This window comes from Condylura cristata, unplaced genomic scaffold, assembly GCF_000260355.1.
Source record: "Condylura cristata isolate star-nosed mole 26May11 unplaced genomic scaffold, ConCri1.0 scaffold00006, whole genome shotgun sequence".
Lineage (NCBI taxonomy): Eukaryota > Metazoa > Chordata > Mammalia > Eulipotyphla > Talpidae > Condylura > Condylura cristata.
This window is the reverse complement of record NW_004567107.1, coordinates 7,722,397-7,749,957: the sequence shown is the minus strand read 5'-3', so window position 1 is coordinate 7,749,957 and position 27,561 is coordinate 7,722,397. Positions and strand designations below refer to the sequence as shown.

At 52.1% G+C, this 27,561-nt stretch overlaps 1 protein-coding gene across 1 annotated transcript in view; it reads right to left on the bottom strand.

Moving 5' to 3' along the window:
• DENND1A (DENN/MADD domain containing 1A) overlaps positions 1-27,561 on the bottom strand; it is a 414,277-nt gene that overhangs the window by 36,688 nt on the left and 350,028 nt on the right. The window contains exons 14-19 of the mRNA XM_012721213.1: positions 18,422-18,526; positions 17,998-18,085; positions 16,252-16,292; positions 13,891-13,962; positions 12,679-12,735; positions 4,241-4,372 (exon numbers count right to left, since the gene is read on the bottom strand). Of these exons, the coding sequence (XP_012576667.1) occupies positions 4,241-4,372; positions 12,679-12,735; positions 13,891-13,962; positions 16,252-16,292; positions 17,998-18,085; positions 18,422-18,526 (495 nt within the window). The remainder of the gene's footprint in view (positions 1-4,240; positions 4,373-12,678; positions 12,736-13,890; positions 13,963-16,251; positions 16,293-17,997; positions 18,086-18,421; positions 18,527-27,561) is intronic.

The following is a 27,561-nucleotide window of genomic DNA, read 5'->3' as shown; positions in this document are numbered from 1 at the left end:
AAGGAGGAACCTTCAGGGGAGCCTCGGAGCGGGGTAGGGGTGGTCCTCCAAAGCACTGAGCACCCAGTTCTTGAGCTCAGCCTGGGCTTTGCGCTGGCCACAACCTTTTCCATGGAGGTTTAGACTTTTGCTTGACTAGTAGAATTGGGATGGGCCTTCCAGGTGCACATTTTTAGGAGTTTGTCAGGCTGGCGCGCAATTATTTGGTCGGCAGAATCAACCAACTAGGGGAGCCCCGGGAGGGGGTCTTGGAGTGGGTTCACCGCAGTGTCCTCCCCTCCCCTGTTCCGAGGTGGCTCAGCTCCTGGCCAGGAAGGAGAGAACACTGCCCAGAGTGGAGTCTAAATTTGCTACCAGCTCATGCTGGGGCCCCGAGTTGGGTCGAGTCTTAGTACAACGGGACCCGTCTGTGGTACCGGCACGTTGCTTCCCCTCACCGAGGGAAATTGAGCAGAGGCGAGAAAGCACCTGTGGCTGCCGTCCGGCTCGGGGCGCGGGGCATTTTCAGGGGGTGCCACCTCTGCCGATTCTCAGAAGGGGTTGGGGGGTCTGGGCTCTGCGGGGAGGGCCCTGCTTCCTCACTTCATCCACAGCTACCGGAGGAGGAAATAGCCCTCCCATCTCAGACAGGAGGCGTGGGGGGAGTCCTGTGCTTCTCTCGGCCCCTTGCCCACTCCTGCCTGTGCGGGCATCCACGTGAGAGTCTGGGAGAAGGAACCATGGTACCTGCTCCCTGCCCCACCCGCAAGCCCGGCTCCTTCCAAGTTGCAGTCAGAGCTCAGGAGGGCGGCTGGGTCTCCCTGCCATCGCCCTGCTCCTGTGTGGGGCAGCTCGGTCTCTTTAGCTTGGAGGTGAAGTTTCAGCAAAACCACTGGCCTCATGTCTAAGGCTGGATTCCCCTTCCAGTCTTGTCAGTAAACATTACGGCATTTTAATTTCATTTTACTATGTCCTGGGCCTTATATTGCAATAGATTTTGAACTTGGAAGGGGAAAAAAGTGTTACTTCAAGCCTCTCTAAACCTAAATATTTCCAAGGACACTTTATTTGAGATTTTTGACCTCTTTAAGGAAACCATACATGCTAAGGATCAGAGGCCAACTAGAAATCCATTTATTTTGCTTTTGTCCTAAAACACTGGCCGGGTCATCACAAGCTGGGAGAACCTCTCTCTGCGACAGAGGACAAATGGTTCACTAGTGAGCCTGGTTTGTTGACAAAACATTTTGCGATTATCAGGCCCAACTTGGGGCTAAGTGAACAGTGTTGGGGCGAGCAGGTTGCCTCCGTGGGGCCCCCGAGAGCGCCCGAGTGTTCTCTGTCACTGTTCTCGTTTTGGTTGGCTGTTTGCTGCTCTGTCCCCCTCATGCCCCACAAGGACTTCATGGCAGCTTTCAACCGGTGGGTGACTGGGTGCGTAAGATGGTCTGGGCCTTGAGAGAGGACGCGCCACCCCAGGCAAGGCATGAGTGCCCCCTCACTGGCAGAGGCGGCTCCTGCCTCAGCACCCTGCCCCCTGCCCCATGCAGACTGTCCCCACGGAGCTCGCCTGGCCAGCTACCTGGGCACTAGTGACGCAACCGGGAGCGGTCACTGTGCCAGCCCCACTGGAAGGCTGTGTCCTTGGAGAGTGCAATCCACAGAAATGCAAATCCACGGCCGGCCGGGGCTTTCTGAGGTCAGCACGCACTGTATGAATTATTTTGCTGGGTGCCTCAGCTTTCGCAGACACAACAGCTGAAGCCCCTGCCTGGCGAGGGGCCAGCAGCGGGCTCTGGGTCAGGCTGTCCTGGGTGTCATGTAGTCAAGTGGTGCCGGGCAGTCCCCTCGGGTCCCTGTGCTCCAACTCTAGGTCCCTAAAATGTGCCGAAGATCCTTTCTTCAGGCAGGGGATGACACACGTTTTCCAGGGGGAATGGACACAGCCGGGGCTCCTTGGGCAGTTTGGTGACACGTGTCTGGGCACTTACAGAACGTCCTTTTGCTGTGCCTTTGGGAAAAAATTGCACTAGCACATCAACCCATGAATTTAGCACTGTCATGGCTTAGAAGGAGGCAAAAGTGGTATAAGTCTGTTTAAAGAAAAATAATCAGGAAGAACAGCACCGCACAATGGTAGGAGAGTGTGGCAAATATTTCTCCAATGGAATTCTGTTCTTTAAGAATAAAAGATCTCTGCCAGTAGTAGGCGCTCTCGCAACCAGCCGGTGGGGTCAAGGCCATCAAGCCAGGCGCCGGGGAAGGACACCCTCACACAGGCCTGAAGCCGCAAAGAGTTAACAGAAAGGGGTCGGTGGTTTCCCCGGCCCATCCCCCTGCAGCTAATCTGTCACCTAATGAAGAAGAGGCCGGCGCAAGTGAGCTAGCTGGCAGTTCACTTACAGCAAACTGATTAAGAATGTTCAACCAACAGCAGACTGTAGACCTTTCCGGAGAAAATAAATAGAGTGTAGACTGTATGCAAATGTGTTTGTCACTTTGACAGCACGTCTCAATTAAGGCATCTCGCGGCTGTGGGTAGGCGCTGTGGCTGCAGCTGTAAGGGACAGCCCGCTGCATGGCTGATACTGGGGGCTTGACCTTAATCCGCATGCATGCATTAAAAAAAAAATCCTGCCTTCCTGTACACTTGCATAATGCTGGCAGCCACGTGAGGGAAGTGACAAACGGGGGAAAAAAAGCCACTTTCATCCTCTCCAGTTTACAGACCTATGAAGGCACAGACAGCTCTTATTTCAACAGAGTTTGGGGTGGCTTTTTTAATTGTTTATCCCCCACCCATGCACATACACTCTTCTGCATTTAGCTGGGAATGACATTAAAGCAGCTCTACTTCTTGCTGAAATGGAAAGAAGGTCTTTCTCCATTTCAAATAGGGCCTCCTTTTTTGTATTTCAAAATGGAATGTTTAACACCATGAAATCCCTTTCTCCCGCCCCCTCTTTCTCTGTAATGGGCTCCAAACTCCAGCGAGGGATCTTTTCATGGGAAGGTTAGTGTGCGTAGGAACGAGGACAAAGGAGAGCAGGAAGCTGGCTCCCGAATGCCATGCGGGCTGTGATTTCAGCAAACACAGCCAGGGAAGTGGGGCACGGGGAGAAGGCAGCTCTTTGGGGGTGCAAACACCACGATTTGAAGATAATCATTAACCGAATCAGCACTACCGCGTGGATACTTCTTTCTTGTGCTACATCTCAATTTTTTAAATACCGCTTTTAAGAGTAAAATCATAACGGGGGGCAAGCTTTTTCAAGTTTAAGATGCATGAATGTATTAGCTGAAAATACTGATTACCGAGGAAGATTCTTATGCTTCAACAAACGTACTCTTCCCTTATAATAACAGCCCACTGCATAACTTCATATTTAAATAGCTCAGTGCCTTGCGCAGAGTAGGCCCTTGATCAATGTCTTAAAAAGAGGAACATTTAAAATGTATGTTTCTAAGTCCTTTAGGTGGTAAAATACCAATCACATTTATGATAAAATCAGAGTACTTTACTCCACTCCATCTAAAGAACCAGGTGATTTCAGAATAAACAGCTTTACAAATTCTTACTACAGTCAGTCACAGCTTCCCAACAGAACCATTTCTCATCCGACAACTCCAGTCAACTCCAGAGAAGCAGGGAGAGTAGACAATCGTTTTCAACCCAAAATATAGCCACAGATAGGAAATATATATCTAAAAATACTCAGGCTCTATAGTGGGCAGCAGGTTTTACTTAAGAGGAGAAGCCTCACACACACAGACGATTTCTCAAATGCTCAGGTTTTCAAAAAGAGTTGGTTGGAGACCTGGCTCTCGGGGAAGGTAGCCCAGTGTTTACGCCGACAAGCACGACTCCCTGATATTGATTTTCAGGAAGTACATTAATAAAGAACTCCTAATTGATTTCTTTAAGACTTCGCTTGTTGCCTTTTATTTGGAGGTGCAAAGAAGGGCTGGGAAGCTGAAGTGTTCTAATGAGATGCTTAGCTAACAGAGGCACCTTAAACCCAGTGCCTGGCAGTGGGGGACGCAGCAGCTGCATTTAATGACTTCATTCAAGAGTGGAGCTAGTTTATGACCAGAGCCCGCTCGCTCCTCTCTGTGCTTGAAAACCCCCTTCCAAACGTGTCTGCAGCAAATAAACATTCGAAGATGTACAAAACTCTGTGGCGCTCTGGTGCATGTGCTACAGACTTTGCTTAAAAACAAAGAACCCAAGCCCAGGCCGGCTGCAGGGCCGGGTCCGTACCTGCCCGAAGTGGACGGTGATGGGCCGCCGGTCTTCCCGGAGCCTGGGGTCCTTGGCCTCCACCAGCGGGGACAGTGTCGTCTTCGGCAGCTGCTCCTCGGGAGCCGGGGCGCAGCCGTTCTCTGCGATGTCCTACAGGGAGAAGCCAGGTCGGGGTTGGTGTGGGGGTCATGGCACCCATGGTGAGCACAGGTGCTCCCCCAAATCCCACAGCTAAGAAGCCTCCCGTGGGGGCTATGCACAGCCTGTCCTTCTGCTAGAGATGAGGATATGGAGGGCTATCTGGCTCTTTGCCTTTTTAAGGACCAGAGAAACCCAAATCAGAAAAGCATTAAATTTCAAAGTACACAGACGATGTCATAAGCGAGGGGGGATTTGTTCTGTCTACCTTTGTGTTATTTCACTTGTACATATGCATGTTGTCCACGTACCTTTAAAAATGACTTGCAGTCTCTGCTCATGTATAATTTTGCATTCTATTTTTCCTCACAGCACTACATTATCATCATAATCATTTTAATGGACGCATAGTATTTCATGGAGTGGACAGACAATGATTTAATAAAGCCTTCCACTACTATTGGGCAACGAGGATAAAAACCACCTAGTTTTAATTTACTTTCTAAACACTACAGTGATAAATGTCTGTTTTTCTTTCTTTTGGGGTATTTTCTCTTATGGAAATTCTTAGGGATGGAATTACTACTAGGTCAAAAGGCAGAAACATTTTAAAGGCTTTTTATTCATTCTACTAAGTTGTTTTCCAATTTACGCCAGCTACCAGCGGTGGCTGCGTTATCAATGTCACGTAGTCCTCAGTCTTATCATTTTCAAAATGTATCGCTAATTTAAGAGGTGAAAAATTAGACCTCATTGTGGTTTTCAATTTGCTGACTTTGATTATTTGTGAGCGAGGACATTTTCTCCTCGTCTGCTTACTGGTGATGTTACTGTTTATCAGCTGCTGCGTTTCGGCTCCCTCTCCCTTGTTTTTCTGGCAGAGAATGGAGAGACTGAAATCTGACTTAGGATTTTATGACTTGGGAAAAATCTAGGGAATCAAAGCCATTTTCCTTCAGTTTGGAAATTCACAGTCAACTTGTGCTTTTGGTGAGTAAAATCCAACTACAAGGAAAGGAAAACCCCAAAGTGCAAGAGGCAGGCAAACGCTCCTTCAGCTAGCCATGCTGGCAGCGGACTCTGCCCGAGGGCTTTGGGGACCTGGATGGCGCCCACTTCTATGCTACGGACCACACACTATTCAAGTCAGGGAAGTTGCTCAAATCTTCCCCGGAGCAAGGCAGAGAATAAATATACAAATGAAAAACATTTAAATCATAATTTTTTTTTCCAAGTAAAAAGAACTCACAACCAGAATGAAATCACAATTTCCAAATTCCTTTCACTGCAAAAACAAAGACCATTTTGGTCAACTAATTACATGTCCTTACCACTCATTAATTTTTGCACATTAAGATATGTCCGTGGGTTGCTCATAAGTTCTCAAATCAGTGGCACATGAGGGAAACAGTTCACTTATTGAATAATGCATAAAGGAACAGACACAGGTTAACAGATTTGAGCCTCGGTTTCCCTATATGCAAAATAGGAATATGGTAGCTAGGAGGCAAGAAGATAATGAAACATGAAAGTGTCTAGAATATTATCACTCAACAATGTACTATAAGTGGTGCCGAGAAAGTGAGTTAGTGTGTGCATGAATTTACACATATAAATCTGTCTATAGTTGGATAGAACCACCCACCCCTCCATCCACTGCCCGTGTATTCAGCTGCAGACTATGCACCGATGGGTAACAACACAGGTTGGCCGTGACCTCTTGTGGCCAGCAGACTGCAAGATGGAGCCTGGCTGAGGTTCAGTGATGAAAGAGAGGCTGCCATCAGCAAACTAGAAATGGCTCTTTTAGGACCTCTCTGGTGGTGCAACGGGTTACAGTGCAGCACTATGAAGCTCTCAGCAGCCACTGCAGCAAGAGTTCAATCCCTGGCCAGTGAGGTGACCCACACGGCACAGCGGACCTCTCCTGTCCCGCCCACGGATCCCCTCAGCAGTGTGCTTCATCAGTTGGCCTGTTCTGCTCCTCACTCTGTCTCTGGTGAATCCTCTTACCACCTCTGGCCTGTACCTCAGTTCTGTACACATAGATAAATAAATCTTAAAAAAAAAAAAAAAAGACTCTTTTGGAAAAGAGCTGCCCTAAGGTACTTGGGTCAAGAGGAACAAAGAGGGAGCAAGTTCCTTCTACACCAGACAGTAACAAAGGGCAAATGAGCATTTTGGGTGGGGGTGGGGTATCAAGAGGACAGACAGTGAGAGATTTTGCCAAAGAGCAATCAAATTCACTATTTTGTTCAGGAAGGATGGTTTGCACATGTGTGGATGACTGAAGAAATAGAACTGTAAGGCAATAAAATATTGCTATTAATAAAAATTATACAATGATGACTATTGAAAAGATGTATGCGATCGTGTTGGGGAAAGTGTCTTAGTTTAAGCTTATAAGTAAAAACAGTCTTCTAGTTTTGACTTTATCATTAACTAGCTATCTGATCTTTCTAATTCACTCAACCTCTCTTCATCTATTTCTTTTCTTTTTTTTTTTTATAATGGGGAGACCACCACCTGCTTAGGGAAGTTCAAAGCCTTTGGGAGAATGGGCTTAATGAGATGAGATGTGAGGAAGCTTTGAAGAGCGTTCCAGTCCTGTGCACATGGACGGTGGGATCCTGCCCCCTGTGAACTAGAAAGACCCCCCTAAAGTGGCGCGCGTCCAATGCTGAGCCACCGCTGAAGGCGCGCACACTGAGCTTCCAGTGCACCTCCACGGTAAATAGGAGTCTTCGCTTCTAAGTGAGGAAACAGCCCAACGGTGTAACTTACTCAGGGCCACACGGTTGGAAAGTGGAGGACCCCACACTGTGATTTCTGCCGAACAGGCCAAAACAAGAGCACCAGTAGCATCGTGGCCCAGGAAGGCTTCGCCAGCCACCAGAAGTGACCTGCCCCTTTATTACGTTGACCTCATGGGCAGCGCTTTATGACCTGGGCATGGATCGCTCTACTCCCTACACTGTGAATTTCTTCGGGTTTGGCTCCGTGCTTCAGTCTTGTGCTTACTACCTGCTCTACAATAAAGCTTTGGAAGTGGAGTGGAATACTTGGAAGGTAAATGTGTCCAATAAGCAACCAGGTTTGTATCAAGTAACAGAGCTCACATTCATCTTACTGCGTTGCAAGATCCAAAGGTGCAAAAGACTTTTTTTAAAGACTCATTTATTTATGCATACAGAACTGGGGTACAGACCAGAGCTGCAGGGGCAGTGAGAGGATTCACCAGAGACAGAGTGGGGAGCAGAACAGGCTGACTGACTAAGTACACTGCTGAGGGGAGCAGTGGGTGGGTAAGGAGAGGTCTGCGCGCCATGTGGGTCACCTCCAGGGCAGGGATCGAACCCATGCGGAAGTGGCTTTAGCTTCTTAGTGCTGTGCTTTTAACCTGCTGCGCCACCAGGGAGGGCCCACAAAAGAGTTTCTCCCTCGTGGGAAAACAGATCTCTGCAAACAGAGATCTGACACATAGGAAAGCCAACACCAGCAACTTTCATGAAGAAAGAAAGGGGTCTAAGAACTGAGAGTCCTCCCTGTAGCCTAAGGGGTTAAAGCGCAGCACTATGAAGCTAGCTGCAGTCACAGCAGCACAAGTTCGATCCCAGCCAGGGAGGTGACATCTCCTGTCTTGCCCACTGCTTACCTCAGCAGTGTATTTCAGTCGATTCGCCTATTGTGCTCCCCCTTCTGTCTTTGGCGAATCCTCTCACCCCCACACCTCTGGCCTGCACCCCAGTTCTTGTATGGGTAAATAAAAAATATTAAAAAACAAAACAAAACAAAACCAGAAAAACAATCAGAGATGGTGCCAGCAAAGGGCAGGGGAAAGGGGCCTTCACACACCTGCCTCGTGGGAAAACAAATTGGTGATTTATATCAAAACCCTAAAAAGGGTACATCTTTTGACCCATGAATTCCATTTCTAGACATTTATTCTGGTGACGTGATTAAGAATTCCTGCAAAGTTTTACCTACAAGAACATCTGCCCAGAAAAAAGTTGGAACTAACTGAAGTATCCAACAATGGGGGTCACATCACATCTACGTGATCATCAGCTCAAACTGTGTGCAGCTTTGTAAAACCAGGACATAACAAGTGAAAACATAGTTTATAAAATGGGATTCTTTCTCTTTTTGCTTGTCTTGATTCTCTATTTTCTCTGATAAACATGCGTTTTTGTTTGTAACCAGAAAAAATGTCATTAAGGAAAAGCAACACTGAGAAGCTGACAGGAGGGGAGATTGTTCCTTTCCCAGGGGTGATAGGAGGAAGACCGCAGACAGCAGCAGGGCTGAGGCCGCCAGCTATATGACCAGCGCCTACCCCTCAACAAAACAGAGCCCTGAAAGGGTCCACGTCTATCTCCTTTCCTAAGCGTTCTCGGGAACCCCAAATCATGACCAAGGTCTGGCCTGTCCGTATGGTAAGTCCTGAGCAGAGTGCCCTGGGGAAGGACGACGCAGGAACCCAGAGGAGGAAGGGGCCCTGAATGGACTCTGGGCTCAGAGCAGCTGCAAGATTGGGGAGCCGGGGTGAGGAGAGCAGGGCAGTCCCAGCCCAGGGGCGGTAGAGAGAAGGGTCCAGGGTGGGCAGGGGCCCCAGCAGTCCAAGACCCCCAGTCAAGGAGAGAAAGGTTTGCGAGATAGGAGAGCTTTTACCCAAGAAGTGACACAGTCAGAGCTGTGTTTCCAGAAAGGCTGTGCTGAGGGCTATGTGGGTGGCCAGCAGGGAGGGGACCCCAAGCCAGCCACATCCTTGGGTACACGCACAGGGGAGCTCCAGATGTGGGACGTGAGAAAACCAGCAGACTAGAGACTCCCACTACCAAGTATCGTCTAAACCCAGCGCCTCTTCCAATTCTTCCAACCGCTCAGTGAAAATCTTATTCCCTCGTTCACAGATGAGAAAAGCCAGGTTCAGAGAGGCCTGGAAACTCACCCAAGGTCACACAGAGAACGTGCCACAAGGTCGGCACTGCAGCCTGCTCGGAACCCACAGCCTCCCGGCCAGCAGAGGCCTCACCCTCTGACCTGGATTGCTGCTCTCCATTCTCGGAAGCCGCCCCCCCCCCCACTTCACACCACAGCAAATGCAAAATTAAAGTATGAATACTGATATCAAAATAGTATCCAAAGTCAGGATTTCTGCGATGGAGGTTGGGCTGTACTTGAATGTGTCTGGAGACAGGGAGCTGACAGTTGTGTGATGAGGTGTGAAAACGTCTATTCCACCAGCGCCTACCTGGATCACCCCGCCCCCACGCTCCCTCACGCTCTTCACTACGCTGGAAGTGTTGGGCCCGAACCCAGGCCTGTGCTAACCCAGCTGTGAATCTGCTCCTTTCAACCACGGACACTCTAAATCAACAGGGCCGAGGTGTCTTTTCAAGGTCAAAGATGGAGAAGCAGTAAGAGGGGCTGGAAATGGGGCCGGTCCATGACACCATTTTGAAAATGAAGAAAAAAGGTAATTATTCAGGGGTTCCCCAACAGGTACAAGGATGATGTCTAGGGTGACTATCTAACGCCCCTTCCTGAGGAAGCGAGTGAGCGTGGCCAGCCCTCCCCAGCAGGGCGTCCTGGTGGGTGAGGCCCTGCCCGGCCTGCCCGGCCTGCTGCCGTTTGTTGACAGGCACAGGCCGGTCACGTGACACTCTCTGGGCAGCCAGGAGGCTCCGGGGAAGCTCAACCTCCTCGTTAGACAGCCGGCTGGGCAGCAGCTCAGCCATTTCTTCCTCTTCCTAATTTCGAGGAAGTCAGACTTCAAAGGAGACCAAGTCAGAGAAGAACTTGGCTGCCCGGCTCCATTTATCCTGAGAAATCTTTTCTCCATCCTTCCTCCTTTGTGCTGGGCTGGAGCGAGCAGGTATGCGATAAAGCCCCACCGCAGTCTCTATTCACAATTATGAGCCGATGGTCACACAGGGACCCTGGAAGCTCCTCTTTCAGAGCCTTTCAAAGTCAGCAGCACAAATGAGCAAGGGCTGGAGAGGGGCCCAGCTCGCCACACACCAGGGTGACCTCTCCGCGGGTCGGCCCCACGCTTTCTATTTGCAATTCAAACCCAAGGCGAGAGCCAAGAGGGCAAGATGGGGTTCTTGATTATATCTGCGGGGTCACCACTGCTCTGCGGTGTTGGAGGCGGCCAGGGGGCAGTCCGGCACATTTGAAAATTGGGTCTTTGTTGGGAACTGCCTCGATTTCATTGCAGAATCCCAACTTGAGATGTCTGCGCTCCACACAGCCGGGGAGCCACAGAGATGGGTCGCTGTATAAAGGGGAAAGGGCCAAAGGGGAAGCGAACAAAAAAGCCAAGGAAATATTTTCTGCTGTAGCGAGAGGGGTCAGCTAGAGCCAAATCCTAAATTAGCTCCGGCAAGGGAGCCGGGGAGGCAGCGGAGGGACCCAGGCCTGTCCGCACTGAACAGTGCTAGAGTTTCAATGACAACAGAGCTCTTCCAGGAACAACTGCAACATATCAAGTCCCTGGAAATCTGTAAGACTGAAGGGGGGGAAAAGTGAAAATTGAAAAGGGTGCACTAATAGATCTGTCAACAGTCCGATGGTGACAAGCCACATTTCTATAAAATGCCTTCACCGTGTGTGTCACCTGAAATGGACTGACACTCTCTGTAGAACATTATCTCCTGAAGCTACTCCTGGCAAGACTGGCAGGGGGAAGAGAAGGGGAGGGAACAGTCTGCCAGAGACGCTACCAAGGGAGGGAAGGGAGCAGGCGCGGGGGTGGGGTACTCTGGATGGCTTTGGGGCTATTTGAGGAGGTGTTACGGCTGAAAGGAGACTTTCTGAAGTCCAAGGTTTATATGTATGAGGAGGGCGGCAATGGGGGGTAGGGGGTGGATGAGGAAGTATGTGCTCTGTGCCCGAAGAGGAACCCCCAGAACTCCCTGCTCCTCACCACCCCATTCACATCTGCAATCCAGTCACCTGGGACCGGACACGGGAGACGACAGGCCTGTTTTGGGACTTAAATACCACTCAAGGGAAGACTTTTGCCTGCCAGCCCATGGTGCAGCGGGCCACGGCTAAGGCCTACTGGGTTGCATTACAGGATTCCTACTGCAGGACCTGACCCTCAGCCGTGCCAAGTTCACTCTCAGCTGGAACTCAGAGTTCAACTACTTGGAGCAAACTATTTTGCAGTTAAGAGGGGAATCAATTCCTTCGACCATATCGAGTTAATCGGAGGCCTTTTTTGACTTCATAAGCTGCTTTCCATGTTTTGGAAAGAAGCTCCAAGATCGACAAAGTCTCTTTTAAGAGTTGGTACTTTGGGGGTGGGAGTAGGACACATGGGATAATGAAGGAAGTGACCCCAACCTTCTTCTGGAAAACAAAGCACTTGTTTCAGGAAGGCCATAGTGGTCAGGATGGAGGCTGGCTGGCCAAGAGGCATCTGGAATCGCATCCAGGCCTCACCTGCATTAAACAGTGTGACCTTGAGTAAACTACTGGGCCTTGGAACTACAGTCTCCCACCGTGAAATGGGACGAGTTCCGGGTAGGGTTTTTCTGAGGATTAAATGTGAGCACTCCAGCCTGGCCCCCTTCACAAGCCTTCAGAAAGGGCGGCCACACTGGCGAGGGGGGCTGGGTCCCCAGTATCGCAAGCTCCCCTCCGCACGCTGTTAGCCTCACTGTGCAGGCCTTGAGGAAACGATCCGGGGACCCAGGCAGGATGTGGCTGGTGGGACTGCGTGTCACTTTACTGATGGCCCAAGAAGACAATCTGCCTCTCCCTGTACTGCCAGTAGCTCAGGTGAGACCCGCTGGGCGCCCCTTGGTGAATCCACCCTGTGACTAGCGCTGGGGGCGCCCTCCTCAAACCTGTCCTTTGTGCCCTGGGTCTGGTGGCAACTTGAAAGCCAGAAGGCAGCAGTCATTTCCCTGGAGGGCTGCTGGGTTTTGGCTATAACCATCCTCAGGGCAGAGTTCAGAGGCGGGGTGAGGAGTGGGGGGCGAGGCGGGGGGGGGGTGGGCCAAGCCAATTTCTAGGGCCCCGGTGAACCTCAACCCGGTGGGGTGGGCCAGGAACCAGCAGACAGTGGTAACTCTGAACTGGCTTTGCCTTTGTGGGTTTAAGCCAGAGTCTTAATGTTATTTGAAGACAGTTTTTTGTCTGTGAATATTTATAACAGTGTGAAAACGCCTGGACAGCTGGTAATGCATTTTGAAGTGTGCTAACAACACTGTATCAAACAGTCTTCTATTGATCACATCATACTTTTTTGTGGCCACGCATTTCATACACGGTGCTTATACATTTTGAATAAGAACTTCAAGTACCTTTTGCTTCAAGCGGTTTTTCACCTCTTTTATTCCCATTTTTGCATGATCTTTTGCCTGCATGAAAAATTAATTTAAGTTAAGATTTCCCTTTCTGTTTCCAGCAGGGACTATGCTTGATTTCAGTCCGTGGCGAATCACCTTCTCTGATTACTAGAAAAAGGAAGGAGAAACGGGATCATCAAGTTGAAAACATAATGGCGATGAAAACAAACACACCGTTAAAAGGTTAAAAAAAAAAAAAACCTGAAGGAGGCTATGGAGATTTTATTTTCTGCATTTTGATGGTACCGACTTTTCTCCCCCTCCTGAAGCCCTTCTTCCGCTCTCCGTAACTGCTTAGCTCAGAGCCTGGTGACAGCGACCAGCAAGTGGGGGGCAGCAGCTTCCCTGGCTGCGGGGCTCAGCGTGCCCACTATGCCTCGCCGGGCAGGGCGCACACCAGCTTCTGCCCGGCTTTCGCCTGGCCTGCCACGTGGCCTTTGGCGTGCCCTGAGGCCTGGTTTGGATTTTGTGTCACTGTGGACCTATGTGGTTCTGTGGGCAGCCAGCTGCCTTGTTAAAATAACTGTAATTCAAGCACATAAAGGGCTATCCAAGTTGAAAAAGGACCCCAAACAAAAACCACCCCACTTAGTGGCTCAGAGTCAAATGAGCGAGCGAAAGGAATCAGGAGAAAAAATACTTGAGGCTTGTCAAAGATGGAGCTTCGGGAAGGGCCGTGTTCTATGTTCACTCTGCTCTGGGCACGAGTTTCACAGACAATGCATTTCCTGGAGGGCAGGGATGAGAGACACGATGAAGACTTCAGGGCCAAAACGAGGGGGAGTGCCCCCCACGAGCACATGAATAACCTGCAAAGGAGCTGCTTTATCCTGACATCGTTTTGGGGGTGCATGTGGAGCGGGAGGCCGGGACACCCAACAGCCCGAGCCTCCTGGCCAGGGGCGTGGACGTGGAGAAGTTTAGCCGCCCTGTCCACTGGAACAGCTCTGTCCAGCAGCCTCCCATTTAACTGTTGCGGCAACTGTGGGCAGCCACACCTTACATTAAACGTGGTGCTGGCCTGGCCGCCAAACAGCAACACTAAGAGCGCTGAGCGCTCCCCTGGCCGCAGCCCCGTGATCACCTCCACTGTATAGGACCAGGTCTGTGGCAGGGTCTCGTCATGAGAAGGACCAGGCCTGTCTGGGTCCTGAGGCCAATACTTACAAACTTATAGACAGTCTTCATGGCCGGGTTTGCTTTTGTTTTTACGGTATTCAGAATGGCTCCGCTTCCCTTCTGTAATAAAAATGTCAATTAGCAATCTGGACTGAAGATATAGTAGGCCAACACCAACAAAGCCCTCTTCTCTTTAATCAAGTTGAGCAACGTTTTAAGAGTGTGTGATTTAATTAGAGAAACAGTCCTAGATGGTAACTTGGCCCAGGCAATTAGTTACGGCTGTGGCACAATGGCCACGGGTGGGAAATGGCGGCGGGGCAGGCTGGGGGTCAGGGGGTAACTAGCTGAGGGGGGCCTCGAGGCCCAGTGTTTTGCTTGGCACCTGAATCCTGCCTGGAAGGAAAGCTCATCACAGGCTCTCTCGGGCAGGGAGTGACCCACAGTCATCTACGGCTCTTCAAGAAACTCTCGTTACCGCCGACCAGGGTGAGGCAGGCTTAGTAACAGTGAACTCTACCGCTGACACCAAGCCTGGGCCTGATCGCCGGGGCCGTCTGGCACACTCAGTAGACGCCCCTCCCCTGGTTTTCCTGTTTTTTAAAATCTCTGCTAGGCTGCCTTACTTAACATCTAACCTCAAGAAGAGAAAAGACTGGGCAACCACAAATGTCAACCACGGCTTTCGTAGAAATCTAACAGGACTCTCTAGGAGAGCGGGGCGGGGAGGTGAGGAGGGAGGGCCTTTCCCCTCCACCGAGGAGGCGACGAGCGGGCAGGCTGTGCGCCGCCGTCTGTCATTTCGTTAGCTCCCCGGCCGAAGCCCAGTGTCACGTTTGCTCGAGGGCCCGTCCCTCAGTCTCATCCCTCCGCACATTTTGTGATGGGAGCACTCTGTGGGACTCTTGTGACAGGCTCTGAGGGGAGCTGGTCCCCGTCTTTGAAGACCTCCAGTCTGAGGGGTGCACTGGGGCAAGGGACTGCACCGTAGAATGACGAGAGCCGTTCTGGCTGTGCACACAGAATGTGGAGGCAGCCTCCTGTCAGGGAGGTCAGGGACGGCTTCAGTGGAGGGAAGGTCTGGCCTGGTCCATGAGCCGTCACAGTGGGGCGGGCAGCAGCACATGGTGAAAAGTGCAGGTTTCAAAGTTTCAGGGTTTGGCTGGGTCGTGAGGATGAGTGATCGAGGTGGACAGACTGGGTCACGTGCAGGGCAAGAGTCAGGACCACCCCTTTAAAAGGGCTTTAATCACGTGCACAAGATGCTTTGTGGAGGTTTGGAAAAAGAACTCCGACTGATTCAACAGAGAGACAGACTGGATCCAGGGGGTACATAAAAGAATTAGCTACAGTAATGTAATTACTTATTGATATTAACTTGGAGCACAGTCCTGGGTAACTGCCTGCATTAGAAATTTGAGTTTTAATTAAAAACATTACCACTTGACCTAGAAAGCGTCCTGTTGTAGGACAATATGAAATTCTTCCCACTCACTCATTCCGTACTGCTTTCCAGAATTAGCGAGTATCCTATTTCAATGGTCCTTTGGAGTATTAAAACTCCCTTGATCAATCCATCAACAAGTCCTTATTGCTGGACTGCGATTTGCCAAGTGCCGTGTTTGGTCACACAGGAGAACAAAAGGAGCCTTTCACAGAGGAACTGCTGCTTCTTGGCCAAGCACCGCCGCTTCCCAGGGGCCCGCCTCGGCGGCCCTGCACTTGGCCCGCAGGCCGGAGAGAACACCTATCACATTGTGTCAGAGCTGCCTGTTTACCTGCCGCCTCCCCCAGCAGGGCGGGGAGCACCCCAGGCTGGGCCTGTCCAAACCCCGCCCAAGCCCCAGAATCCAGCATGGCGCCAGGCACGTAGTAGGGCTACACTGGTCAGTCAAAGTTAGGGAAAGTCCCGAATGGGAATTTTTTAGTGCTGCTGAGGCTCTAGGCACCTGGTACTGACACAAGAAATTATTCCCACGAACAGCAAGGAGGTAAAAACAATGGGTATTTTCTCCATCTTCCCTGGAGTCTTTCCTGTGACAATTACTGTAAAACAGCGACAGGGACACATTTTTGATTTTCCCATGAAATTTCCCCACTGCCCTGGCCCTAGAAGAGCCTCAGAAAGGCCCTAGGATGACAACATCCGTGCAGCCGGCCTTGGCCGGCTTCCTGAGCCAGGGAAGCTCCTCCTGGCTCTCTCCACCCTCGCAGGGGGCGGTGTTGGATGGTCTCATGCTGCCAGTCTCTGCCTGGCATGAGAAAGGCTGGGCTTACACACAAAACCATTTTCAGCTGAGAGAATGGAATGCTTTAGGCCTAATGACAGCCTCGTGGGTGGCAGGGGAAGTGGAAGGCTGCCAGAGAGCCGGGGAGGGGCCCAGGTGGCCGTGCGGGCCGCGCACTTACCCGGACGGTGGAGAGCCACTGATGGTACAGCTTGTCACTGCCTGGGGAGAGAGGGGTCAGAGAAGCTGCTGTTTAAAGAAGAGACAGGGTGCCCTCAGGAGTCCCTCCAACTGCTTTCAGCAGGCAGGACTGGTGAGGTTCAGACTCTGGAGAGCCACATGGAGGCGCCCACGGGCCGCTCCCCGAAGGAGGCAGCGGCTAGCTTTTCTTTCTTAGAAGTCTGAGTCTATCCGAGTCTACCGGTGCCTGAGTACAAGTCTAATCCCCCCACGGCCCACTGGAGGGAGGCAGGCCCCTCAAGCAACCCTGCTGCTGTCCCCACCATCTGCCTTCTGCCTCTCCATCCTTGTCCTCTCATTCAGTCCATCTTACGGCCCAACCATAAGAACTATCTCCCGTGCCGAGGAGTTAACACAGGGCTTCCTCCGAACAGCCCTCTGGGGTAATGACACCCAGTTAGAAGTCTACATCCTCTGAAGCTGCGCATGACCGCAGGGCAGGAAGGGGGCGCTGGCCCACGGGGTGAGCTTGCTGCCGGACATGCACTCCGGTGACCGGGTAAAAAGAGGCGTAGTCTCAAAAGTTCATTTTGCCGGGTGGGCTGGGAGGTCTTATCGGCAGACCGCTTTTCTAGAAGCCCCAAATGACTCCACTTAGTTCAGCACCACCAGAAGTCCGTCTTCTCCCCCGAACCCCGCTTCAGTTGTTTGCCTGTTAACTCAAACCTGGCTCCTGTGTGAAGCTGTCACTTAGAGAGCCAGAATTAACAGCGCCTGGGAGCGCACGGAAGCCTGTTTCCACCCACCGCACTCTGTGTTGGTTTGGCTGTATTTGTCTTTAGTTATGCATTTCTTTCTCCTGCTAGTCTAAAACTTGAAGGCAGAGCGGGGCCCTCCGCTTCTTACTGTACAGTGAGACCCGGGGCTCTGGACCTGTTTTTCAAGGGTCCAGTGTTACTGGCCACACTCCTCACACTAGTTGTGTCGACTAATTGTGCTCTCCCTCTGGGAGAGGCCGGTAGGGCTGTGAAAGGACATTTGAAAGGTGGAGACCATGCCCGGCTCGATGACGCCAGGAGCCTCCAGCTGGATCATCAGAACAGCCCAGACCAGCGCCATGCCCAGCTATAAGCAGGCCCAGCCACACAGTTATGTTTTTGCAGTTCGTTTTGTCTTTGCTGCCCATGACTGAGGTTTGTGGACCGGGGAAGCAGAAGGCCAGAGCAGGCTTCTGAATAATGAGAGCACGCTCTCTCCGGCTGTAAGGTCTTCAGAGCCCAGAGGCTGTGTGGTGATCGGGGAGCAGGGAACCGGGGTGGTCTGTCCTCAGGGGGCCTGACTCAGTCCTCGCAAGAATCCTTCAGGGCGGGCACTTGGGGGGCATGGACAGGAAAAGTGAGCTGAGAGAGCGAAGCTGGAGGGGCTCCATCAAGTCCTCGCCGCTAGTGAAGGGGCAGTGCCTGACTGGATTGCAGGCCTCCGAGTCTGGAGCTCAGCTGCTTTCCGCTGCTCCATGCTGATGCTGTGCTAACTAGACTTCGCTCACCGGGGAAGCAAGAACAGAGGGTTTCGGGTGGGCCCATGTGCCTTAAAATAATGAGCTCAATAACCTTCCTGCATTTCAAGGCCAAGGCTGATATCAGTCTCTACACCCCAGTGAAGTAAAAGAGGCACTCCCAGCCCTCGTGAAACCCACCCTGCCCCCCACGCAGCCCACAGCCCGGACAAGCAGTGGAGAGCTTCTCACCTGCGTACTCGCCCATGTTGATCTCCTCTTCAAACACATCACTGAACCCCTCACCGGAATTGAGAAGGTCTAATCTGCCATCAATGAACTACGGGAAGAGAGAAGGAGAGCACGACAGTGTGTACAAAGAAACAGGAGGTACCCTGGGGTCTGACCAAAGCACAGCCGTGTCGCCAGAGCTGGGAAGGGCCTTCGGAGCGGTTTTCAGACAGCAAGTTTCTAAGAAACCGGTCGGGTGTTTGCAATCACTTGTGAAAGCCACATGGCCAATTGCAAAGGGTCAGTCTGGGCTGGTCCCCCTTCCCTCCCGGCCCCAGCCATGACTGTAGCCCCAGAGCTCAGCAGGCGGGAGACAGCCGGCCCCCACCAGGAATGCAGACGCAGACCAGGCACACGGGGGGGGGGGGGGGGGGGCAGTGGGCACCTGCTTGAAGAGCTGCAGCTGGGTGGCATTCTGCAGGAACTGCCGCATGGCCCCGGAGCGGTAGTGGGACACGAAGGCCTCCTCGCAGAAGGTGATCGGCTCCTCCTAGGAAGCGGAGACGGAGAGTTAGAGGGTGGAGCGAGGGCGGCACTGGGCGGCCTTCCACACCCGCTAACGTATCTACTTGATTTACCTGGATGACTTGGTTACTAATTTCAGGGGCCATCTGGGCTATGGAGGAAGAAGCTGTGGCAGAGAGGAAAACTCAACCCCAAAGTCACAGAGCTGGTAGAAGGCAGAGTGGGAACCGAAAGTCGGATGCCAACTCTCACCCGGTGCAGCCCGGCCATTTCAGCACCATCCCGACCCCACTGCAAGGGGATGATGGGGTGCACACCAACTGGATAATGCTGAACCTTCCCCCTTGAGAAGGCTTTCCCCAGACAGCCTCTTACGTAGAGGAGGCTGCTCTGTGAATCAGAGCCCAGCTGCACTGTGGGAGCTGGGGGTGCTGGAGAGGAGCCGGGGGCAGGGATGGGCGCGGCTGGGTGCCAGGCTCTCCCTCCCTGACGGCACCTTCGCAGCCCCTCAGGCACCAGCCTCGGAACACAGTTTGCAAACCACTGACACTGAGACCTTCACCAATAGGAGATTTTAATTAAAAATTTTACTTATATTAAAATAGAGGGATGATCAAAAATAAGATATCCCACCTCACAGACTTTGTGTTCATGCTGCTTGACAAGGAAGTTTGCTTTTACCAAACTACATTTTACGAGTCAAGAAAATGACACTCTGAGCTTAAAAAACACCCCCATCCTTGTAGTCAACACCTCAATCCTTCTTTGAAGGTTTCTGGAGTGCTCATCTACACCGACATGTCTTTTAATTTCAGTGGCATATTCTTGATTCTGAAAGATCAGACTTTTAGAGCCTGCACTGAATTAAAGGTACCCCTCCCTTCACAGATTTGGTGGCAAACACAGAGATGTTTGAAGCTCCACTTTTATCCTGTTTTAATGAGTTACGTGAGTGTTAAATGCACTGTCTGGCTGCTGTAAATTCCAAGATTTGCTCCTGCTTACCTTGGGCCAATATTAGCTCAGCAACTGGGCAGGCTTATTGCACAAGGGTGGTGAGCATGACCCAAAAAATTTAGGGTGAGGGGAATACTTATTTTTAGACAGTTACACCTCACCAGATCTTACAAAGGATCTGAGGCAGCTTCCTGAGTATCTAAAAGAAAGAAATCAAGGCTGGAAAGTACACAAACATACAATGTGTTTACTTGGGAAGAGCATCTGGAGATGCAGGTCCTTTATGGTTTCTAAAGTTAAGTTACAAAATTAGCTCTGAGCTTCCTGGCAGCTGAAGCAAGAAGAGAAACAACCCAAACTTTCAATGTCTATGTGGGAACAAAAAGCACGCAAGTTTCTCAGGACCAAGACAGCTTTTCAGGATATTTATTACATTGATGAACGGTCAGTTAGTGAAAAGGACCCGGGAGTTCACCGAGAACTCCATGTCCATGCTCTGGAAACGAGCTTCTCAGTTTGGCCCCAGCTGGGCAATGAACTCTCCCCGCAGGTGGTGTGCCCCACCAGCACGGTGCCCCGACACACCCATGACTGCTGACTGTACTGGCAGCTCAGACATCTCTCTTGAGCGCCAAACCCTCATGTTTTCATCTCTACCTGGGCAGCCCAGTTAGCATCTCCAACTCAAAATCGCCCACTGTCCCAATTTTTATCCCATCTGGGCTGCACCCCAAATATGCTTTTTTCCTTTAGCTCCTCCACAGACTTCCCAAGCCCTTGTCTGGTTACTCATGAAATATCTTGTAGGCTTGGTTTCCCTTGGAATTCCTTTCCAGTTCTTCTGGACACACAAACAGATCACGTCATTGTCCTGCTCAAGAACTCGGATTGCGGAGATGTTACATTTGGGTGACCTGACTACCGTCTGTGTCTTCCATGAGAGGACACGCTTCATGTGGGTAGAAACGGTAGCTCTCTGCAACACTGTCCACCTGCAGCAGGTGTGCCACACACAGTAGCCCTGGGTGGCACGGGAAAGAAAAAGTCTGAGACCCTCCACTGGGCCAACAAAGCCTCCCCAAGCTGCTCGGAGTCCTTCTGTGCCACTTGCCTCTGTCCCCCACCCTCACCTTATTATGCTCAAATGTCCCGCTGATCACATGCCATATCCTTTCCACTTTCTTGCTTTTGCCAGTTCTATTTCTTCCAACTGGACTAGTCTCCTTCAAATGGTGCCCTGGGTCCCCCTGGGTGCTTAGCGATTCGTCACCAGTGACCTGTGTGACAGGGGCTCGAGAGTGCTGGATTCCACCTGAGGGACAGCACAGAGCCCAGGTACGTTGGTGAAAGACCCGCCTTGGTCCCATCACAGGAGCCCTGGGGCCCTGGTGCCTGAGATGCCTGGTGGCCTAATGATAAAGAGTGTCAGAGCAGGATGCCAGCTAAGGGTCACCCATGCAACTTGGGGGAAACACCCATGGGATTGCTAGTGGCCACTCCTGGAACTATGGCTCAGCTTTCCCGCCCGCCCCCCCACCGTCCTGGAAGGAGAAGCTGGGGAGCACTGAGACACTGCTGAGAGTTTGCAACCAAACTCTGATTGTAAGGGCAGCTGGGGGCAGGATTTAGCTGCAAGTGAGCAGAGAGAATCTCATCTTTGGTGAGACAGAGCCATTTTTAGCCTGTTGTCTACTCACTGGAGGTGACATCGCCCCCTAGATCAAATGTCTTTGCCAGGAAAATGGCGTGAATGGGAAAGATTTGTCAGTGGGCAAATCTCCAGTGGGGGACGGGAGGAGAAGGGTTCTGCAAAGCACTGAAGATTAACGGCAGCGCAGCCAGGCAGGCATGGAGACAAATCCTCCTGGACAGGGTGGTGCCACTGGTGGACGCAAAATAGCCACAGGAGTCAGAAGAAAAGATTTCTCCTCTCAGGGCAGCTGTCAGGTTATGGGTGAAGTGGACACACTCATTGGAGCCCGGGGGGGTGAACAGGAGTTAGATGAGCGAATCCCACCCATTCAGGGCAACTGTTCTGCCCTAATGACTATGTGTGTTCTTACATTTTACTGCTCTTGTTCCACCCTAATGCTGAACTGTGTGAAGGTCTGAGAGGCAGCAGGCACACCTTCCACACACCTGCCAATAACTCCAGGCAACCTACTCTTAAATTAAGGCAAGGGGCTAAGGTCACATGCCCCATAAATGGCAGAGTGGGCGTTTACAGCCCCGCCATCACCGTCAGGCCCCCTATTCACTCAGCTCTTCTCTGAGGCCTCAGTCTGCTGAGCACCCTCCAGTTCTCCTGGTGGACATGTAAAGCACCAGCCCCTCGGGGACAGCACTGGGTGCCAAGCCTCCTGGGTGGCCCACCCCCACCCCACGCTCTGCAGTGGAAGGGAGTGAGGCAAGGCAGCTCGTTAATTCCCTCCTGGTAAGAAGTGATGATTTAGTTTTCCTGTGAAGCTGATTAAATCTCTTCTCAGGTGACATTCTAGGCGCAGGGGCTATAGGCCTGTGGTGATGTTAATTCAGGAAAGCCAGGCTGTGAGCATTCCAGCTGATGCTGAATTAGTGGGAGTTTTCCATCTATGACCCAAAGGACAGTTAAACACAGCTGCTTAACCCTACCAAGGCCTTTGTCATGAAGGCAAGTCTTACTCTCTGACTATCTTGACACATGGAGTTTCTGATACTTCCAGAAATAAGTGGCTCGTAACCCACGGCATCGTGGGTACTGGCAGGGAAATAAATCTCCCACCAAGTGCTCCAGGAGCATTCCTTTCCTGCTAACCCACAATCAGAGTACTACATTCCTCTTTTTCCTTCACAAATTTGATTTGTATGTACATGTTGACAAGATAAGAAAAAAGAGAAGTATTTATGGGCCTTGCTTATGATTTTAAAACATCAATAATTTTGGAAGATTCATCTACCCATTTTTAAAGCATCTACTGGAATATTCCTAGCTGCGTAGTAGGGGAATAAAAGGTGAGCAAAATAGTGCTCCTGGGAGTAATGTGAGAATTGGCCTTCTTACAGTTACTAAGCATTGGGGAGCGGATGAAGACAGAGGTGACACACGAGTTACAGGCTGTGTTCACAACAGCATTCACAAGTGCTGAAAGCCGGAAGCGGCCCAAGTGACTCCAGCGGCACAAACACCCACATGGTGGAGTACGACTCAGCCCAGAAAAGGAAAGGGTTCCTGACACAGGACAACACGGGTGAACCTTGAGGAGCACATGTTTAGTGATCTAAGCCAGTAACAAAAGGCAGACACTGGTTCCACTTCCATGAAGGGCAGCCAGCGTCACAGGGACAGAAGTGGAAAAGGAGGGGTCCCCAGCTAAGGTAGAGGGGCTGGAGGACTGTTGTTGCACAGAGTTTTTAGCAAGATGAAAAAGACTCCAGAGCTGGAGGTCAGGATAGTGGCACCCTGAAAAATGGCCAAAGTGGTAAATTTTATGTTCTGTGTTTTTACCACAAAAAAAAAAAAAAAGTTTTTGGTTTGAAAAAAAAAAAGGTTTATAGTTGTGGAACCTGGGCCACAGGTACCCGGCAGTCACGGTGTATAAGTTTGAAATTTTCCATAATAAAAAGTTAAATAGAAAAGCTCTTTGCTATCAAGGGAGCTGTCTGACTGGGGAACAAACACCTACAGTTCAGGGTGACAGCTGGCACACGGGAGGGCTGGGTTTTTTTGGGGGGGCATGGAAGAGGGTCAAGTTACCTTTACACAGACTTGAAAAAAAATTGAGCCCATTATTGTAACACAATGTGGTGGGGCCAGAACATGTGTCGCAGTAAGAAAGGCCTGGTCTTGACCGTGACGCTGGCTAAGAGCTAGGTGGTTTCAGGCGACGTAGCTTTTCTTGTCTGTGACAGTTCACAACACTAGGCTGGCCCACCTCATTGGGCTGCTTGGAAGATTAAAATGGATGAAAACAGATTTTGCACAAGAAAAATTTCCAACAAATAACCATGTTCTTTAGGGCAGGGACTAGGTTGGACCAAGGCTGGCACTGGTATCTGTGAGACCCAGCACAAGATGAACGTCTAGACAGGAAAAAAGCACTAAGTATAGAAAGCCATACTTCAAGATAAGGCTTTTTTCTCTCATGTTTTCTTCCTGGACTTACTAGGGTGTCTTTTAAATTCACGACTTAATGTCATCCTACATAGAGAGAAAAAACAAAATTGTAAATTATGAGCATAAATTGTATTGTTCAACTTGATGTTGTGCAATGCCAGTTTTAAGTGCTGACATGTGTATTCTGTAACTAGTATATGCATTTGTATTTGTGCTTGCCAGACACTGGGGATGCTGCAGAAAACCAACTAACCGCTTGAGTCTCAGCTCTCGACAGACACACATCCCACTAACGCGCTCCCTTCGGCTCACTGCGGAGAGCACAAGGCTCCTTGCTCTGTCTCTCCTCCTTCACAGCAACCGGGCGGATAAGGCCAGGAGCTGCATCAGTATGAATTACGAGTGGATTCCGTGCTCATTCGTGTCCCTGAGCACATGACTGCCTTCGTATAGCATCCAAGCAAGTTCTGGTTCTAACTCGTGGCCTCTCGGGGCTCCGGGTGCCCCACTTACTCAGCTATCAGCCTGAACATGTTTAACTTGCAAGAGCTGTGAGTCTCGCTCAGTCCCCTCGAAGCGTGGGTCCCCTGGCACTCTGCCAGGGGCAGCCTGACGCTAGCCTGTGACCGGGAGGACCCGCACTGGGCGCAGGTCTCCCCTGCACATGCTCATGCTCTGCTGTCCCACTGCAGTTGGTTCACAAAACCCAAGTTCAAGGGTAAAATTGTCGAAAATTTCCAGATGGTGACAGCAGAGCAAGAAACCAGCACAGGGCCTTTCTGGGTGACTCTGGCTGGTCTTTGCCTCCTGACACGGCAGCAGAGACGGCTGTGGGCGAGTCTGTGGGTTTCTAAACTCCTGAGCAGGAGGCCCAAGGCTCTTTGTGTCCATCCCCCGTCTTCCTTGCTTGTGGCATCCTGTCTGCCTCATCCATACACTTGCCTTATCCCCTGCTGGCCCATCCTCATCCCCCTATTTCATGCACTCACACTCTGGGGCTTCCTTCTGTGCGTTACCTCCTCGTGTGAATCTACCCTGACGCCTTCAAGTGAAGGGGGTCCTACTTCCTTCCTCTTGATTCCCCACACGGCCACCGCCTGTGCCCTGCCCACGACCCCAGCTCCTTGCAGGTTTCTGGGGGGCCGGCGTGGACTCATGCTCAGACAGGGCAATGAAGGCATCAGCTGAGCTGCTCCAGAAAGCGGCAGAAGGGGCAGTGGGACCAGAGCTGGGTCCCCTCCTGGCATCGCCCTTGTGTGCCAGGGGCGGTGCCCCTCAGCTTCCCATTCCCATCCCTGGTAGCCTGGGGAGAACCACCGGCCTCGTGGAATGACAGGAAGGCAAACATGCACGTGGTGCATGCACGACCAGCCTTGCCTGGTCGGCCTGAGCTTCAAAGCCTCCCAGGCATGTGCTGGAGCCAGGACAGGGAGCCACCTGTGGAGGAGACAGTGGCCAGCACAGGCCTGAACAATCAACACTTTTTTATTTTTAATTTGAGAATCAGGAATGAGAATAAAGGAAGCTGGGCATCTGGCTTCGGTCATCAGCAGCACTCCCGTCCTGGCTGCATTTGGCCAAACACCTCCAACCCCCTAGCACAACACCCCGGCGCCGGCCAAAGCGCGGCTCTGCTAAGGCCCCGCTCCCAAGTGGGACGGGCACCGCTTAGCCTCCCCGGGCAGCCACAGGGAAGCCTCAGGCTCGGGGCGTCTCAGCCTCTCCTGGGGCTGGAGGACGAAGCTGTAAGGGTGTGAAGGGCTCCCGGCACAGGGTCGCTGTGGGGGCTGCCGGAGAGCCGAGGCAAGTCCCAGCCAAGGCTGAGTGTGGGTCTGCCTGGAGAATGCCACAGGGGCAGCCAGAGGCGCAGGGAGCTGGGTGGCAGGACTAGGTCACAGTAACGGGGGACCAGCCAGGGGCAGGCATGACTCTGGGGAGAAGGGAGCTGGTATGGGCTGAGACTCGCTCTGGACCAGCCCCTACCTGACCGTCGCTGAATCTTTGCCAGGGCTCCAGATGGTCACAAAGGCGCCCGTTTTATAGATGATGAAATGCTGCCCAAACAGACGAAACATTTACCCAAGCCTCCGGAACCTGTGGGTTTCAGTGCCCCCCCACCGCCAATGCAAGCCCGCTCAGAGGCACAACATGGGGTACACTCCAGGGCCCCTGGGATAGACTTGGGAAGGGGGCCTGCGAGGTGGCTCTGGCTGGGACCCAGGCATCCCTTGGAGCCACGTGTGAGGTACAGTGGGTGAGGGAGCCCGGACAGGCGAGAGACAGCACCATCACAAGCCCTGAACCAAGCTTCGGCGCCCCAGAGTGAAGCGGGTCCCGGTTCGGGTGATACCGCGCAGGGAAGGCAGCGTGGAGACCCATCTGGAGCCGCTGTGCCAGGGCAGGAACTGCCAGGCCGGCAGCTTTTGCCCGTCTGGCTAGCAGCTCAGGCCCCGACGAGCCCCCACTGGCTAGATTACGGTAAAGACATTCAAATCACAGGCGCTCTGGCCGCGGCTGGCTCCTCTGTGCCAGCCGCCCTTCCCCTCTGCTTTAACTGAGACAAACAGGGAGAAGTCAGGAAATTCTGATTAGCGCAGGAATGGCAGATGAGCGGGGAGGCCGGTGGAGGCCGAGGAGACACAATGAAGCTGGTCCTCGCGCATACTAGCTGAAGATTTTCTTTCCGTAAGAAATGCAGATGGGAAGCGGCGGGCCCAGGAAAGCGTGCGCGTGATTAAAGGCGGTCACTGCTCCCGAGCGGGAGCCGGCCAGGCCGCTACACGCATCATCGCGCTTACTGTCGGCGGCGCAGAGCCCCCGGCCCTCAGTAGGCAGAGGGGCCGTGATCTCCACAATGCAGACAGGGAAAGCGCGGCTCCGAGCCAGGCAGCGACAGAGCCGGGGGTCCGGGCACAGGCCGGCCGGCCAGCGGCTGCATGCAATAGACTGTTACTTCCCTTGGATGAAGAGAAGCCCTCACAGGCCAGCGTGGACACACCAGCCACCGCGGCTGCTCTCTGAGGTCGGGCTGGACGACCGGGCCTTGGAGACTCGCGCATGAGCACAGGAGTCGTTCACGGTCCGCGACCTCCAGTCTCCCTCTCACCAGCAGACCGGAGCTGGCACCTACCTCAGGCTCCGGGCACTTATTTTCTTATTTTACTTCCCCCCCCACCATCCCTCAAACCCCCTTTGCCTGCACTCTCCCCTCCCTCCCAACCCCAGAAAGCTCAGTTTGCTCCACGCCTAGTAGCTTGTTACTGTTTTGCCTTGTGGGATCATCAGCTTTGTTTCCTCACGTTGCTCCTCCATGGGGGGTCGTCCAGGGCCGACCTGCTGCTAGCCCACAAGGGGTGGGGGTGGGGTGCTGGCTCAGAGGGAGCGTGGGGACCCCGCAGGCGGGGACTACCTGTGAGAAACTCAACAGGGGCACCCAGGTTTGCCTTCCTGTCCCCAAGTTCCAACCCCGCCCGTCCCCCGCCAAGGGATGTGCCAAACTGACTGGAGATGGGACTTCAGTTTCCAGAAAGGAAACAGTTTGAGGAGGTTGGGGTGCCCTAGAAGAAACGTACGTCACCCTGAAAAGTGACCAGTAGGAGAACCAACCTTAGCGGTGGCAATGGGAATAAAGGACACGGAGATAGAACTGAAAAACACAGGTCAGGCCAGAGAGGAAAACCCCAACTCCGCAGACCTTGTGATGGGAGCCTGCCTGCAAACGTACCTGCCACAAACATGGCAGGTGTTGCTCACATCATGACAGCAAGTAACCCAACCCCTCTGCAGCCTCAATTTCTCCATCTGTAAAATGGGAATGGGCCATTCATTCTCGTTCTGTGCACGGTTCCTCTCCTCCTGCAAACACCTGTCCTCCAGGGCCTCTTCAAACACCCAGCCAGCTACAGGTCCCCCCGCAGGTCTGTCGTGTCTGGCCCCTCAAGGCTGTACCCGCTGCCCAAAATGCCCCTGGTCCTGGTCCTGGCGCTGGCTCTGCTGCCCTAAGCTCACCT